This window comes from Eptatretus burgeri, chromosome 7 (genome assembly GCF_056783735.1).
Source record: "Eptatretus burgeri isolate ZD-2024b chromosome 7, Ebu_testis_v1, whole genome shotgun sequence".
Lineage (NCBI taxonomy): Eukaryota > Metazoa > Chordata > Myxini > Myxiniformes > Myxinidae > Eptatretus > Eptatretus burgeri.
Genome location: NC_140967.1, coordinates 69,529,885 through 69,547,420, shown reverse-complemented (window position 1 = coordinate 69,547,420; position 17,536 = coordinate 69,529,885). Strand labels below are relative to the sequence as shown.

The 17,536-nt window shown below is 41.3% G+C and overlaps 1 protein-coding gene and 1 long non-coding RNA gene across 5 annotated transcripts in view; one reads left to right on the top strand and one right to left on the bottom strand.

Moving 5' to 3' along the window:
* LOC147023494 (interferon regulatory factor 8-like) overlaps positions 1-10,141 on the top strand; it is an 87,387-nt gene extending 77,246 nt beyond the window's left edge. For all 3 annotated transcript variants that reach the window (XM_085888953.1, XM_085888952.1, XM_085888951.1), the window contains exon 8: positions 9,455-10,141. In XM_085888953.1, coding sequence (XP_085745079.1) covers positions 9,455-9,658 — 204 coding nt within the window. In that variant the 3' untranslated portion in view covers positions 9,659-10,141. The remainder of the gene's footprint in view (positions 1-9,454) is intronic.
* Positions 9,454-17,536, bottom strand: part of LOC147023492 (uncharacterized) — a 149,875-nt gene continuing 141,792 nt past the window's right edge. For both annotated transcript variants that reach the window (XR_015060219.1, XR_015060222.1), the window contains one exon: positions 9,454-11,125. This is a non-coding gene — a long non-coding RNA (uncharacterized LOC147023492). The remainder of the gene's footprint in view (positions 11,126-17,536) is intronic.

Here is a 17,536-nt window from a genome sequence, read left to right as displayed (position 1 = left end):
TAGAACAGATCATGATTTTGAATTGGGGATGATCTGTGGTGGTGCTGAGCAGCTGCCTTGAATACCTGCAGGGAAGAATGAGATTGAAGAGAATGTGGAGGTTGGTTCCACAGGTGGGAAAAAGATGAACAAATGAGTGGAGGTGAGCAGTGATCCTGGATTTAAGTAGTTTCACCAGAAGGGGGTTGATGGTGGACCATGTGCACCCTGCAGGAAACTAGGGGGGGGGGTACAAAGCATGAAAAGAGCAGAGGATGCAAGACCATAAAGTCGGCGGTAGAAGACAGAGACCACCAACCTGTCCACGATGGGAAAGTTATAGGCTCATGGACTCAGCTTCATCACATGAGATTCCAATAATCTTGAAGGCCTTGGTTTCCACGGTGTTGAGCTGAGCAAGGTGTGCTGCAGGGGGCAGCTCAGAGAGGAGAGCAGTACTCCATCAGGTTGTGGATGAAGGCCTTGTAGGTGGATAGGCATTCAGGTGTGCCAAGGAAGGCCTTTGTACGATGGAAGATGCCCAGTCAATGTCTGGCTTTGGAGGCCAACTTTGAAATGTGGTTTGCCCAAGAAAGATCATGGCTGATAATGAGACCTAGGAGTTTCAGTGACAAACTTCCTCAAGAGGATTGTTTAAAAAAGAATATGGGAGGGTTTTCGAGAGAGTGAGAGTGAGGTTATGAGATTTGTCTGGATTGAAAGACATTCCAAGTGTTTTATCAGTTTGAGATTTTGTCAAGGTGTGAAGATTGGGAAGAGGCTGCAGCCTGCCTATCTGAAAGCTGAGGGATGTCACAGCAGAAGGTGGAGTCATCAGAAAATGGATAAAGGGAATATTCCAGAGAGTCAGAGAGATCATTAATGAAGATCAGAAAAAGGACCGGGCCAAGGACACTGCTTTGGGGCATTCCAGTCTTGACAGGCAGAGGAGATGAAAGGATTCCTTTGAGTGCCACATATCGGCTACGAGAGTAGAGGGAGTGAGTAAGCCATGTGTGGAGTTGGCCTTTAATGCCAGATCCCATATGATGAGACATGGTATTGGAACATTCTGGGATTTTGAAAATAAACTAAACAAGTTTCATTGGAAATGAGGGAGGGTGGCATATTTGCCATAATGAAGATGAAAAGGAAGTGGCAAAAAAATTATAATATCCTTAAAGATAAATGTTTGTTACTTCTTGTGATTCTCTTTTATATGCACGAACATTGGCACTTCCACCCTCCGGGCGCTCTGAGCGGGAGAGCCCATCTCGGCCCACCTACAGTGGGCATTTAAAGTGGTGATATTTCCACAGTGATACCTTCTTCCGCAGCACACTGTCCACGTGAAAAATATTGGGATATACTTCAAGCATATTTGATCTTGCTGGACCATACTGCCATGTTTTTGTGCTATAAAATGCAACAAAAATAGAATTTTCCGAAAATAGGCCATGAGATGAAAGTGGTGCGAGGCCTTCTTGTGAACTTTTGTGGCAACCCTGTGGTACAAATTTTTAAATAGGCTTAAATCTGTAGTGAAGTCATCCACGTTATAGGATACACTTGGTGCCTTGCATCAATCTTGCTTGTTTTTGAAAAATACGGATTTTGGCAATTGCCAGTCAGATCAGTTGTTCGGATTGGATTGCTCCCGAGCAACGGGGGTATAATGAGAATTTCAGAGGATGTATGAACAACACAATCCACTAAATAAGTGAAACACCATATATTAATGATCCGCAACTATCAAGGATGAGCCAATATTCAAGTCTAGGTGTAAAATACTTAAAATTGGAGCGTGGTGATGTGCCACGTCTGGTGTAATTTTGCAGAAATTTCTTGAAATGTAACCTACCCAACTAAGATTGCAGTTTCACACTTTTGAGCCTTTCCTCATCAATAACAGCATAGATAACTTCCATACGACTGTTGAACATGTAAATAGTGTGACGACAATGCTGCACAAAGTGGTATAACTATACTACAGAATACATCCCTCAAGGGAAATTCGCAAATTTACCCTCATTATAAAACGAGAGAGGGTGAAATACTGTGAGTCATATTGAGATGGTGGTCACGCACGGTAAAACACAGTTATCAACAAGGTGCCATCTTGTGGGTCAATCCTATCAAAGGTAGGGTTATTGTATGCACTAAACAAAAGTGTGGCAGGGCAGTTTTCAGCTCCAATGACCGTAACTCACGACTCAAATGGGTGGAGGGGGAGGGGTCTTACCCAGCCTTGTATTGAATGAATACATGAAATGAATGCTAAATCATGCCTAGAAACTATCAGTTTCCAAGTTGGAGCTATCCTCGTCATTGGCCGAATTGGACACCATGTTTTCACTGATCACACACCGACATAAATTGGTGTACAAAACACCGCTTTTTAGACAGTACCGAACTTTCTTACACTTCGTTCTCTGACATTTGCAATAGGTTAGTTCAAGTTCAGCGACTACATCTGGGGCTGCTGGTAATGTCATCCAATCAATGAGAAGGTCATCACGAGTGACCTTCCACCAATGTACAGCTGGACTAGGTACCGCTGGATACTGCTTCAGACAACACAGATGGATCCCTGTCTGATAAATTGGAGCGAAGCAGATGCTGCATGACATAATCCTTATTTGGGGAGTGTCTGTTCATCGTGTGTTCCACCCTTGAACAGTGAAACCCATTCTTCATTGACACCGTGAGTGTTGACTATGCCATACAGTGAGCAAACAAACTTCTCTGCAGATGTACCAACAGAAGCATCCAAGGGAATTTCAAACATGGTGCTGACTGATCTGAACAGTTCAACGAACTTTGGTTCAGACATCTTCAGTTTCATGGCCTTGGATTTGCCTTTACCAAAGAACACACTGACCATATCACAGCCAATGAAGGTGTAGAGTCCAATAAGTGCTTCAGCGACATTGGTACCAGTGTCCACTGATTTATTTTCAACATCCAGTGTTCTGGTGTTATGGTCTCTTTCTGGATAGAAGTACAGTACAGTCTGGTATGCATCTTGCTGAACGACGAAATGGGGAGGACAATTATGTCAATGTCTTGAGACTTGATGATGACAGCGTAAGAAAACTTCAAGGGGTAGATGCTGTGCAACAGCATCCTCATGTCCACTTCCTCATGCATGAAAATGATCTCCACACTGTCATGTTCACTGTCATGTAGCAAAGCCCAGTCCGGTCCTGGGACCAGTGGGCGAAGAAGTCAATCGCTCCCTCTTTGTTAATCACGCCATCATAACGTGAATATGATTGACAGATGGCAGGCATGGTATTAAGGACTCAGATAAGCATCGTGATGATTGTTTCGTCAGTTTGATGGCCAAATACACAAAAACTGGTAACTTCTCACCGTAGCAACAAGTGGTTTTCGAGAGTTAATGAATTATCCTAACTAGCAAGTTGCCCGTGCTCACATAGGATTCTAAACGGGGTAGGGATGGACGTGGAAAAGTGCAAATGGCATCTTCTGTCATCGAGCCGGCAACCTGGGAGCAGCAATTCGCATTGATTGCCACATCTGATGCAATATAAATGCTCTCGTGGTGGCGAGGTTCTCCATTTGAAACTTTGTTCGATATATTTGGCTTTTTCATCTGAAACCTAACCACTTACTGTAGTGGGGCAGATAACTGGAATAATCGTTCATTTCTGGAAACAAGCACCAAAATTGGCAAAACATACTCCTTGGGGATTGCTCTTTTGATAAAACCCGTTAGCCACCTAAAAATTCAAGATGGCGGCCATTTTTCAAGATGGCCGCCATTGAATATACAGAAACATTGCATTTCGCAATAAAATCGCAAGGACTTGTCCTATTTGAATGATCTTGGTGTCAAATCATACATTTTTCACAATGGAGAATCCGAATTTGGAACCATGGACTTACTCACTAGCTTCCTTGTACCATAATATCAGTCCCGGAATCATAATATTCTGCTAAATTTTTCACCTTTGTCTTCTTTGGTTGGGTGCTGGAAAACAGACGCTGGTTCCATGGAAAGAAGTGGTCGCTGTCGTTGCAGTGGGATTGTGGTCTATGTTGTCCATGGCTGATGTGGTGAACAGCCCTTTTCGTAGAACTGGTGGACAGACCACCCCATCCTCCACATACTTGCTGACTGTTGCATCTCCCAGCTGTGCAGATAACTGTAGCACCCTGTCATATGAAATGCTGATGCCATGCTCGTTAAGAATTTCCACCAACTTTCTCTTTCTGGTCTTTGTGAAGACGGACATCCCCATGTAAACAGGGAATGGGGTCGCTCTGTCTTTGGAGTGTCTGTGAGTTGCTGCTCCTTATTTGTACCTTGCGTAGCAGTTGTACTGAAGCAGCTGAGCAATTGCTGGATCTGTCTTTGATGTGCCAAACCTCAGTTGAGATTTGATGTCCGCTCCGTGTTCAAGCATGGCCACAAACTGAAGAAGAGTGAGTGGAATGGCCTGCTCGATGCACCCCTCATTGAAGGTTCCATCAAATGTGGACTTGTGGTCCAGCATATGTCTTCGCAAGATAATCTATCAACAAAATGATGGATCACTGTGGTCTCATCGCCAGTGATCACTGTGTTGAAGAAGTTGGGTCGCTGTTCAGTCTCCAGCTGTCCTGTGCGATCTCCAAATGGAGTTGCTTCTGCTCGATCGTTAGCAGCTTTTGCACGAACTTCGCTGAGATTCTCCTTAAGCCCAAATCCTCAGTCACAATGGAATGAACGGATCCAATGCTGATGCCCGCCTCGTCTGCAAGTTCCCTGATCGTGATTCGACGATCCTGCATCAGCAGGGTCCTCACTTGGTCAATGACATTCTCATTTCGGGATGTTGAGGGCCTACCAGTACGTGCTTCACTTTCCACTGATGTGCGACCATCTTTGAAGCGATTGTACCACTCTTTTATCTGTGTGGTGCCCATTGCTTCGTTCCCAAAGGCCTGTTGAATCTTGCGGATCGTTTCCACTTGGGAATCGCCAAGCTTTGCACAAAATTTGATGCAGTAGCGTTGTTCAAGTTTTTCCGTCATTTTGTCAAAAACGAAAATCCGATGGCGCTCACTTACACTTCCTCACTCATCGGCGGTCTGTCGGTGACTGACAGCTTCTGCAGCCGGGAAAATATTCACGCATACAGATTAGGATCGCCTACATACGTGCACTAAACCACGCTTCCCTAGCTTCATTTGTTTACGCACGAAAAATTAAGGTTGGATACTTTTTGAACACACCTCGTATGTGACTAGCTCTGAGAATGCCTGCGGGTGGGCATCCTCTTTGGGTGCACGTTCCTCTTCCAGTCTCTTGGTGGCTCTGAGGTATGTCCTCTCTCTATTGTACAGGTCTGTCAAGCATGCAAAATGGTATTTGAGCTCCTGTGCAATAGCATCTCCATCGCTGAGTCTTGCAAGAAGTTTTCCGTCATTTAAAGTTTGGGCACATTCATTTTGTCTGTTATTGAGGTTCATCGTCATAACTTGTCTGAGTTCAGAGGATGGGGCTTCTTTATCACATATGAAACACGTTTGGCCTTCAAGGCTGGTTCTACGCAGCTTGGTCTGGCATTCTACTGGCTGAGCACTCTCTGCTCTTCTTTTTCTGGCTCTCCCCAGTTTCGTGTTGTTGAACATAAGGTGACAACTTTGGTGATACTGCGCCTTGTTCCTCCTCAGAGTTTCTTCAATGCCACCACCATCATCAAGTCTGGCTGGATCCAGAACAATAGGCATCTCATTAATTGTGTGAAAGAGGGGAATATTAGTCGCAATCATAGTGTAGCCATCATGTTCTTGTGGTTGTTGTGCACGTGGTGACTTGAGCTCTTCACTCTTCTTCTTCTGGCAAAGACAGCAATTGCTCCAGTCAGTCCGGAATTTGGACGGTCCTGGATCTGTATTTGCCATCTTGGTGAATACAGTATGATAATTATCTGTAACAGATATAATAGATAACAGATAATCACAGTATGATACAACAGTATGTTATATGATTACAGATAATCACAGTATGATAATTATCTGTATTCAGTGAATCAAGGCCGAGGGGTTATCCTTTTATCACCGTGATCACAATCATGCACAATAAGGTATGGGATACGACTAGGTTCGGGAATAAAAATATATGACCTACACCGAGCCCGATCATTCATCCAGTAAATTTAAGTCCCGTGCGATCTGTAGACCATCCAGGTAATTACATGCAAAGCAATGTAAAGCTCCGTTACCCTTGGCTCGGCTCTCCCGCACTGGCACACCCTGTCAATTCAGGCGCGGCTATCTAACTAAACATCTATGTTAAACTACATGTAATCTACAGTAGCAAACTGATGCAGGGCTTATTAGACAGCATTTAGGACACTAAACTAATTATTTAGCTACACTAAACTAATTATTCAGCTGATACTGAACCCCATGCTGAGTTTCACAGCAGCGGTGCCACCAGTGTGCCCTGGCTGTGCGTTGAAATCCGCTCTGTTGAGCTACTACTCTACACCTTCCGCTGCAAGTCTCTCAACGTCCCCCCCCCCCCCACCACATCGTGTCATGTCCAGTTTGGAAGCCTTGTATAGGAAGATGCTACACATACTAAACCTCTAACACTACTGCGATATACACTACCATGCATTTTAGCCGAGTCAGACGTAACATGAACCTCTAATTTAGCAGAATATTATGATCCCGGGACTGATATTATGGTACAAGGAAGCTAGTAAGTCCATGGTTCCAAATTCAGATTCCACATCGTGAAAAATGTATGATTTGACACCAAGATCATTCAAATAGGACAAGTATTTGCGATTTCATTGCAAAATGCAATATTTCTGTATATTCAATGGTGGCCATCTTGAAAAATGGCCACCATCTTGAATTTTTAGGTGGCCAATGGGTTTTATCAAAAGAGCAATCCCCAAGGAGTATGTGTGCCAAATTTGGTGCTTGTTTCCGGAAATGAACGATTCTCCTGAAATTTGCAGTTATCTGCTCCACTACTGACTCACTGACACCAAATGACTCACTGACAGACTGATATTAATGTTCGGTACCTTCTGGGTGAGGCAGAAAGCTTAAATTTCGCATGCCAATGGATATCGGAGCCAATACTCCAGGAAAAATCACAGAACCATTGGAAAGTGTCCATAAATGAAAATATAAATAAATCAAAAAAAATGCAGGTGAGTGACCTGAGACAATGGGGAAGCATTGTGATTTGTGTGCCAACGAACATCGAAGCCGAAAAATCAAAACCGTCAGAAAGCATCCGTAAATGAAAACATTAATAAATTAAAATAAATAAATGAAAAAATCAAAAGCAGGTGAGCGACCTGAGACAATGGTGGAAACACGGTTCATTAATGCCCACAATGTGTAAGCATACCCAGAGAGTATATACAGTGCCTATAGAAAGTCTACACCTCCTTTCAAAATGTTCACCTTTTGTTGCCTTATAGCCTGGAATTAAATTGCATTTAATCAGACTTTTCCCCCTTTATTTTCACATCGTAACCCACAATTTACAAGTGAAAAACAAATTATACATATTAAAAAAAAATAATTAATAATACAAAACTAGAATATATTAGTTGGATAAGTGTCCACCCCCCTGAGGTAATACTTGGTGGAAGCACCTTTGACAGCAATTACAGCTGTGAGTCTGTTGGAATAGGTCTCTCCCAACTTTGCACACCTTGATTGGGAAATATTTGCCCATTCTTCTGTACAAAGTGGTCAAGTCCATCCTCAGTAAAGTTGTGTGGGGAGTGTTGATGGACCGCAATCTTCAATTCATGCCACAGATTTTCATTTCGATTTAGGTCGGGGCTTTGACTGGGCCACTCAAGGACATTTATCTTTTTGTTCCTTCGCCACTCCAATGTAGCTTTCGCTGTGTGCTTCAGGTTGTTGTCATGCTCAAAGGTGAACTTCTGTTCCAATTTCAGCTTTCTTGCAGAGGGCAGCAGGTTTTCTGTAGGATTTTTCTGTATTTTGCTCCATCCATTTTCCCTTATAAATACAGTCCTAATGCCTGGTGTTGGCTTAACGGTTAGGGTGGTGGACTTGGGATCCAAGTGTCCTGAGTTCAAATCCTGCTCAGCTGTTGAATTAATACCAGGTGGGGTTAACTTGGCCTGTCATCCTTCTGAGGTCGGCAAAATGAGTGCCAGCTTGCTGGTATCCTGTGCCTGAGTGGCGACCTGTCCAGGATTGTGCCCAAGAGCCAAGGAGACTGCTTTGGCAGCACCAATGCTCTGCACAGAGTATGGTCCCAATGGATGGATGGATTTTCTCTTCTGTCCGAACAAGTGCCCCAGTCCCTGCTGATGAAAAACGTTCCCCATAACATGATGCTGCCACCACCATGCTTCACAGTCAGGATGGTGTTCTTTATATGTGGATGTGCTGCGTTGGGTTTGCGCCAAACGTAAAATTTTGCATTTAAGCCAAAAAGTTCCATCTTGGATTTCTCAGACCACAAAACTTTTTGCCAGATCGCTTCAGAATCTCCAGAGGTTTTTTTGCATACCTAAAATGCAACTCAACGTTGACTTATTTGAGTAATGGCTTCCTTCTTGATGCACTCCCGTATTGGCCAGACTTGTGAAGTGCTTGTAATATTATTGCCACATGCACATCATGACCAGTCTTTGCCATAAGGCTCTGTGGCACTTTCAAATTTGCCACTGGCCTCTTGGTGGCCTTTCTGATCAGTCTCCTCCTTGCTTGGTCATCCAGTTTGGATGGACGGCCTGATCTAGGCAGGGTCTTGGTGTTACCATGCACCTTCCACGTCTTAATGATTGTCTTGACTGTGCTCCAAGGGATATTCAAGGCCTGTGACATATTTTTATACCCATCCCCTGATCTGTGCCTTTCCACAACTTTATCCTGGAGGTCTTTTGAAAGCTCCTTGGTTCTCATCGTTGTCTTTGCAATGAAATGCACTACCCAGAAGAGGAAATCTTCAGGAACAGCTGATTTTATTCTGAAATAATCAGAATCACTACAATTCAACACATGTGGAGGCTAATTAACTTGGTGTGTGATTTTGAAGGTGATTGGTTACACCTGAGATAATTTTGCAATTGCTATTTTAAGGGGTTGGATACATCCAACCAAGATATTCTAGTTTTGTATTTTTATTTGTGTGACATTTGTACAATTTGTTTTTCACTTGGAAGTTGTGGAATGGGTTCGTAGATGGGTGCATTCTACCCAAACCTTCGACCATCACTGCCAATGGGAATATTGGGATTCTCATGTATGTCCTACTTATGAATGCAGCACATACTATTTTTATGCGGTCTTTGGTATTGCTCCGCTGGGGGTCAAACCACTGACCTCCCAGATTCAGAGCGGATGCTCCCACCATTATACGACAGAGTCTGATTGACCATTGTGTTTCACAATATTCTTTTCTCAGTACATAAATGATCTCCTGAACAATTTTCTTTCTCTTTTGTTTCAGGTGGAATCCGTGTTTGCCAAAACGTGTTATGAAAAAGCCATTCATAAAAATGCTACATTAATGCACTTTGGCCATCAGAATAGACCTCTATACCCACCATTGCCTTTAAACTCAAGTCTGTTGTCATTACATCGCCATTCAGGAACAGAAAACCTCTGTGCAGAAAACAATGGTTCTGCATTCTCGCTTTATGGTAATTGCTGAATAGTGACATCACTCCATCAAGAGTGCCCCGGGTATGACCAGGATCATGGATAAAGTGCCCAGGACGAGGACGCAGAACCATCCAGCAGTGAGGCTCAATCTGGAGTCGCTATCTATGGGTGGCCCTTGACATTATCATTGCAACAAAGGACCACAAATATGGTATTATGATGGTTCTGCCGTCATACTTTAATGGACTTCACCAGTCAGAGATTGGCCTGGAGATCAGAAACACACAGACACAGTGAACAAAGTCATGCAGCAAGTTCTGTAATACAATCAGGAATATGGTATGGATAGAAATCTATCAACAGCCTGGTGAACTAAAATGGTCAAGAGGAATGGAGTAAGTTGGCCCCTGTTTGTATGTAATCTTTTATGTGAATATATTTTCCACTCGTTTTTTTTAAATATAAAGTTAAAGTCTATTGTCTGTCATAAATATGTTTTACTGCTTCAATAAAGTTTGTGATTTGTACTGAATCTATGCATTTTGTACAACATTCTTCATACTGGGTTCAAAATATGAATGATGTCTTATTTATTTACAATTAATTCAGGAATGGGTATTTTCAAAATATCCGATAAAGTGCAAATAAAATGATTGCAGGCATGTTTCGCACATGTTTTGAGGACAAAAATAATTGAAAAGGAAGAAAAAGATTCCTCTACACTCGTTACCAAGCTCAAGAACATATGATCAATCCCACTTTTTACTGACTCTTACTTTTCAAACTGTTTTGGATCTATATAGCTTGAGCATAGTATTTGGTGGACGATTCATCCTTGACAATAATTAATTATTGGCCATTGTTTTCTCAGCTGAAGTTTATATTATGATTCTATCCACACACTTATACTCAAGTCATGCCAACAATAATTTTAAATGCAACTGAAAAGTTATCGACCACTGAAAGTTCGTTTTGTTACAAAATTCCTACCGCTCAGTGACAAACAAGCCATGAGCTGTCTTCATATCGCTATTTGATCAATTCCCCAATCTGAAGTGGAAAATAAATAATTGATAAGGTTAAATCATCTCGCCTAAACCACATATCTTTGTGGTCATGTGTCGGCATAGATTGGTCGAAAGAAACTATTGCTCAAGGAGACCACAAACAGAAGTTGGAGCACCTGCAGAGTAGGCCGGCACACCATGTTCTTGTGTGAGCCATGCCCATACATCCGATAACATCATCGATGAACTAGTATTTCTTATGAATTCAAGGAGAAGAAGCCCACATGCTTCATAAGGAATACTCGTTCATCGAAGATGTGATTGGCACGGAGACATCGGTCAAAATTTAATGGAAAATAAAATGATGAAGATCCATCAAGTAATTGTGTATACATAGTTAATGTTAATGAATAATTTGCGTAACTTGGTGTTATCAGGCAGCAGTTGAGGTTGTGCTGTGGCTCATATGTGGTGGCTGCTAGGAAGCTGCTGTTGACAGGGTGCCTTTCCTGAAAGCAACAGGGTGTGAAAAGGGGACCACTGCTGGTTAGGGCAATGTCGCAACAGATGAAGTTTGGCTTTTTTTTATATTTATACACAGACAATATACATCTTGATGCAAAGGAAACTTTTTCTTTATTTATTATTATTTTTATTTCACAAGTTTGATGTTTTCGAAAAAAAAAAAAAAAATTTATTTTTTAATGATGATTAAAAGAAAAAAGTTTTCACCATGAATATTTTCGCACAACTTCAAAGTCGGAGCAGTTTCTAGAGTGGTAAAATTGCTGATTCGGACTAAACAATCGGTCAACAACTTGAATACTGTCAAAATGCATAAATGTTTGTTTTTGCAAAGTGTTGGGAAAATGATCAGGAGTTATTTTCTTTTTTGCCATTATGTTTAACAATGCAGTTCTCTAGCTTGTGTGGGTGGTCAGGACTGCTGGGAGCATTCAACCACAGATAATAGTAATAATAATAATAATAATAATAATAATAATAATAATAATACCATTCCTTTTGTGCTTTAAAGGCACATTGAGCTGCCAAGGCAGTTTCGTTGGCAAGGAGTACAGTCCTGGACAGGTCACCACTCCGACACAAGTTACCCTCCACTGGTACTCGTTTCACTGTACCCTCTACTGGTACAACACTGCTACTCATTTCACCAACCTCAGAAGGATGACAGGCTAGGTCAACCTCACCTGGTGTTAATTCAACGGCCGATAAGGGCTCAAACTCAGGACCCTTCGGTCCTAAGCCAGCCACCTTAACCATTAAGCCAACACCAGGCTCTTTCAACCACTGAATTGTCAGCTTATTGTGGCTCCCAGTCAGGTTCTTGCATTGTTTAAAGCTTTTTCAGCTGAATATCTGCATGGATGTTAAGGGAAATGTCCTTATTGAAGATGTCGCCCTCATAAACGCAGATTTTAAATTTTGATGACACTTTCAATCCTACGAATAAACGCCTCTTGCCAATTTTAAATCATCATTTACATGTTAGAAATAATAACTTTTCAGCACTTTCCATTATTTCCATGTGTTTTCCATGAGTTTGACTGTCATTCCGTGCCGTTGGTGTTGTGAATAATTAACGTGTCACAGCGAGTATCCTGATTCTGCCTCAGAGGTTAGGACACCGAATCCATTGTTATGAATAAAGCAATAGTGCCTCGTCATCACACATGGAATTGAAAATAAAGGATGACCATAACAAGCAATGTCAAGGCTAGGAGTTTTACAGACTTATCAAGTCAAAGTGCTATTATTGCTTTGTGCAGTGAGCTGCCAAATTGTTTGCACTTTGTATTTTTGCACTTAACGAAGTTTTGTTAATAAATTGTTGAAATTTACAGGTGTAATTCCAGTGGAGTGTATGTATGATACTTCAAAAGAATGGTCATAAGCATTTGAAATGGTTATACCGTTTGTTACACCATTTTGAGACCAAGACATGGAACAAAATTAATTGAATTCCTTGCAATGAAACAACAATGCCAAAAACTATTTTCCCCTGCATGCCATGTATGTTCTTGCAGTTCCACTTCGTCTTCATTTGTGTAATTATCCCCCCCACCCCCGGGAGGGAGGGAGCGGGATATTGTTATCGTCCGGTATGTTACTTACGAAATCTAAATATTTCGTAAGTATATTGTTGACTTCCATCATCTGTTTGTGTGTTTGTGTGTTTGTTTGTTTGTGTGTGTGTTTGTTTGTTTGTTTGTAGGCACGATAACTCGAGAACGGAAGAAGCTACCAATGTCAAATTACACCACGTGATTCAGGAGGGCGATGGCTAGCGCTGATTAGATTTTTGTCAAAATCGGTCAAAGGTCAAGGTCACAGTGAGGTCAAACATTCGATTTTTGATGGTTTGGTACACAATCATCGTAGAAACTTCTGGTTTGCGTCGCTACCTTCTCTGGAGACAGCTTTTATAAGACAAGGTCAGAGGTCAAGTTGACGATTTCGTAAGTACCAGTCTATGCTTGTTTGTCTGTCTGTCTGTTAGCAACTTTACGGCAAAACGGCTTTGGCAAACACTATCAAATTTAATCCACAGGTGGGCAATGAACCTTGGACGACCCCATTAACTTTTGGGTCCAATTGGATCAAAGGTCAAGGTCAAGGTCACAAAAAGATCAAAATCGTTTTTCACTCATAACTTCGTCAAAAATGATCTGATTTACTTCAAACTAAGCTAATAGTGAACCTTATTCTATTTGTCACTTTTAATCCTACCCATTCCTATAGTGAAAAATGCATATTTGTGAAGATCGGTTGGGTCCGAAGTTTTGGGGGTCATGGTCATCGGTCAAAATTACATATTTTCCATTATAAATCAAACAAGTGGTGCCAGGCACAACAAATCCCGCCCGTTTAGTGACGAAGTTATAAGTGAAAAACGATTATCACCTTTTCGTGACCTGACCTTGACCTTTGACCTAATTGGACCCAGAAGTTAAACGGGTCGTCCAAGGTTCATTGCCCACCTGTGAATTAAATTTGATAGTGTTTGCTAAAGCTATAGCCTGGTGTTGGCGCAGTGGTTAGGGCAGCGGTTTGGGATCCAAAAGGTCCTGAGTTCAAGCCCCGTTGGGCCACTGAATTAATACACCAGGGGGTTGACTCAGCCTGTCATCCTTCCGAGGTCGGCGAAATGAGTACCAGTATACTGGGCCGGTGTATACCCCGGTTAAAATAGGTGTATCATATCCCTGTGTCGTAAGAGGCGACCAGGGTTGCGTCAGGAAGGGCATCCGGCGTAAAACATGTGCCAAATCACTATGCGGATCATACGGATGATCCGCTGTGGCGACCCCTAACGGGAGCAGCCGAAAGAAGAAGAAGAAGAAGAGGAGTGTTTGCTAAAGCCGTTTTGCCGTAAACTTGCTAACAGACAGACAGACAGACAGACAGACAAACAAACAAGCAGTCATAGACTGGTACTTACGAAATCGTCAACTTGACCTCTGACCTTGTCTAATAAAAGCTGTCTCTCGAGAAGGTAGCGATACAAACCAGAAGTTTATACGATGATTCTGTACCAAACCATCAAAAATCGTAATGTCGACCGAAGCAAAAAATCTCCATTTCTCCATGCAATTATTTTATATTATTTTATCAGTCACAAAACCGTAAAATTCAGCCATCCACCAACAATCTTTACATAATCCGACGGCTTAGCGAGTCAGGCATGCGATGATAACCTTTATTGGGTTAAAATAACTTTTAAACACCATCTTTATTGAAAACACCATCAGCGCGCATACGGAAAACCTTTACGTGACTCAATGACGCGTCTGCTCGAGCGCGCTACATCACGTGACGACACGTGACGCGTCGAGTGAAATATTTTCTTATACAATCTTAAAACGTCTCCAAAACATCCGATTTTTACCAGAATTTCGACAACCAAGTTTTAAGCGTCCGAAGCGATCGCAAAAACCGAAGACAAAATTAAAATCGAAGTTAAAACGAACTCGTAACGTCGAGCGAAGCAAAAATACTCCATTTCTCCACATGAATTTACGGAATTATGTTTGACCTCACTGTGACCTTGACCTTTGACCGATTTTGACCAAAATCAAATCAGCGCTAGCCATCACCCTCCTGAATCACGTGGTGTAATTTGACATTGGTAGCTTCTTTCGTTCTCGAGTTATCGTGCCTACAAACAAACACACAAACAAACACACAAACAAACACAAACAAACAAACAGAAACGGAAGTGATTAATATACTTACGAAATCTAACAAACAGACAAATGAAAAATCGTGCTTAACACGAGACTTGGCAAATTAGTTGACCTTCCCGTGTGGTGGTCCAAGCTGTAATGTCATGGAATGTGTGGTGTTTATTTGTTCGTACATTAATAAAATGACGCGACGTCACAAATAACAATTATCAAGCGTGCGTTGTTATGGTAACGGCAGCAGATTGAAAATTTTCACAACTCATTTAAAGCCACCATGTGACAACTTATCATCGGTGCTTGTTGCCTTCATTCTGATTGTAGAAAATATTTGAAAATACCGAGGAACATTGCTTTTCAACCAGCTTTACGATCCCGTTATCAGGTTTGAAATATGTTGTAAAACAAAAATATGTATTTTATATGTGTGTTTTTCATGTTTTGGGTGACCCTGACCTTGACGTTGGGTCAATGTCGATCAAACTTTGTACACGTTAATATTAGATGCACAAATAGACAGTATAAGTTTCAATATAATAAGTGCAAAACTGTTTGAGAAATAGCCATGTGTAATTCACAAAATTACCCATTGGTTTATAATGGGCGATAATATAAAGTGATGCAGAATCCAGATCCTGATCTTGAACATCACCAAAAGTCACATATATTTTTGCACCGTGGATTTCTATCAGCTGTTAAAATTTCATCCAAATCGGTTAAGGATTGTGACCTGTAGAACGAATAGAATTTTTTTTTAAATCACGCCAATAGGGTTAGGCATACAACCATACTTTTTTTGAAAGGAGTGTTTTTTTATGGCCAAATTTCACGCTGATCACGAATCCGTTGACCTTTTTGACATAGGATGATGTCTTTGGTTGGTAAAATGCAAAAATTCAAAATGGCCACCAAATTTACCCACTTTTCAATTAAAATTTGATAATTATGGCTTACTCGGGCATGTAATATTAGGGTTGGGCACACATCGACTTTTTCTCTGTTGTCCCATTAAAAGGAGTGTTTTTTTAAGGACATTTTTTCACGCTGATCACAAATCCGTTGAAATTTTTGACCTTGGATGATGTCTTTGTTAGACATCATCCTAGGTCAAAAATTTCAATGGATTCGTGATCAGCATGAGAAATGGCCGTAAAAAAACACTCCTTTTAACGGGACAACAGAGAAAAAGTCGATGTGTGCCCAACCCCAACGCCAATAGCTTTGACGTCATACGCTTGCGAAAACTGTGCACAATTTGTACTAACATGCATTTTAAAACATTTAGATATTCCATTGAAGTTTGTTTTGGCGTCAACAGGAAGTTGCTACAACTTCCGGTTACTGAGTTATGTTCAAAAGCTTGTTTTCACCATTTTTTGACGTAACATCGTGACGTTAAGTGCGATTATGATGTGATTTGATCCCAGACTATTTCAGCAAGATTGGCTATCACGTGTTAAAATTTGAGAACGATTGCTTCAGTAGTTTCGGCTGCACACGAGCGTAAATATTTTTTTAAAATGACGTCAATAGACAAAACTTTGACGTCATGCGCTTGCGAAAACTATGCGTAATTTGTAATAAGATGCATTTAGTAATCATTTAGATATTTGAATGAAGTTTAATTTGGCGTCAACCGGAAGTCGCTACGACTTCCGGTCACTGAGTTATGTCCAAAAATGTGTTTTCACGTTGTGTGACGTCACGTCGCGACATTTAGTCCGATGAAGACGGGGTTTGGACGCGGACCATCTCAGGTGGATTGCCTATCAGGTGGATTGCCTATCAGGTGTAAAAATTTAAAAACGACTGGTCCAGTCGTTTGGGCTGTAGACAACCGGACAAACAAACAAACAAACCAACAAACGGAACAGACCAACAGACTTGACAAAATCGAAGATTTCGTGAAGTAACAAGTGGTGCCAGGCACAACAAATCCCGCTCCTTTAAGACATAAAGTTATTTTGGGGATCAAATTTAAATTTGATACATCGTTAACCTGAATGTTGATTATAAGGAATAGAATGAGGAATATTTTAGTCTTAGTTTGAAGTCAATTAAACCATTTTTGAGGAAGTTATGACTAAAATTTCGGACCCTACCGATCTTCACAACTATGCATTTTTCACAAAGGGATTGTCAGCATTTTAAGTCACAAATAGAATAAGGTTCACTATAAGCTTAGTTTGAAGTAAATCGGATCATTTTTGACAGTTATGAGTGAAAAACTATTTTGACCTTTTCGTGACCTGACCTTGACCTTTGACCGAATTGGGCCCAAAAGTGAATGGGGTCGTCCAAGGTTCATTACCCACCTGTGGATACAATTTGACAGTGTTTGAGCCAGCTGTTTCGCCATAAAGTTGTATTTTCGTAACAATGTTTTAGTTTTAATGGAAAATTTGTAATTTTGACCGATGACCATGACCCCCAAAACTTCGGACCCTACCGATCTTCACAAATATGCATTTTTCACTCTAGAATGGGTAGGATCATAAGTGACAAATAGAATAAGGTTCACTATAAGCTTAGTTTGAAGTAAATCAGATCATTTTTGACGGTTATGAGGGAAAAACGATTTTGATCTTTTCGTGACCTTGACCTTGACCTTTGATTCAATTGGACCCAAAAGTTAATGGGGTCGTCCAAGGTTCATTGCCCACCTGTGGATTAAATTTGATAGTGTTTGCTCAAGCCGTTTTGTCGTAAAGTTGCTAA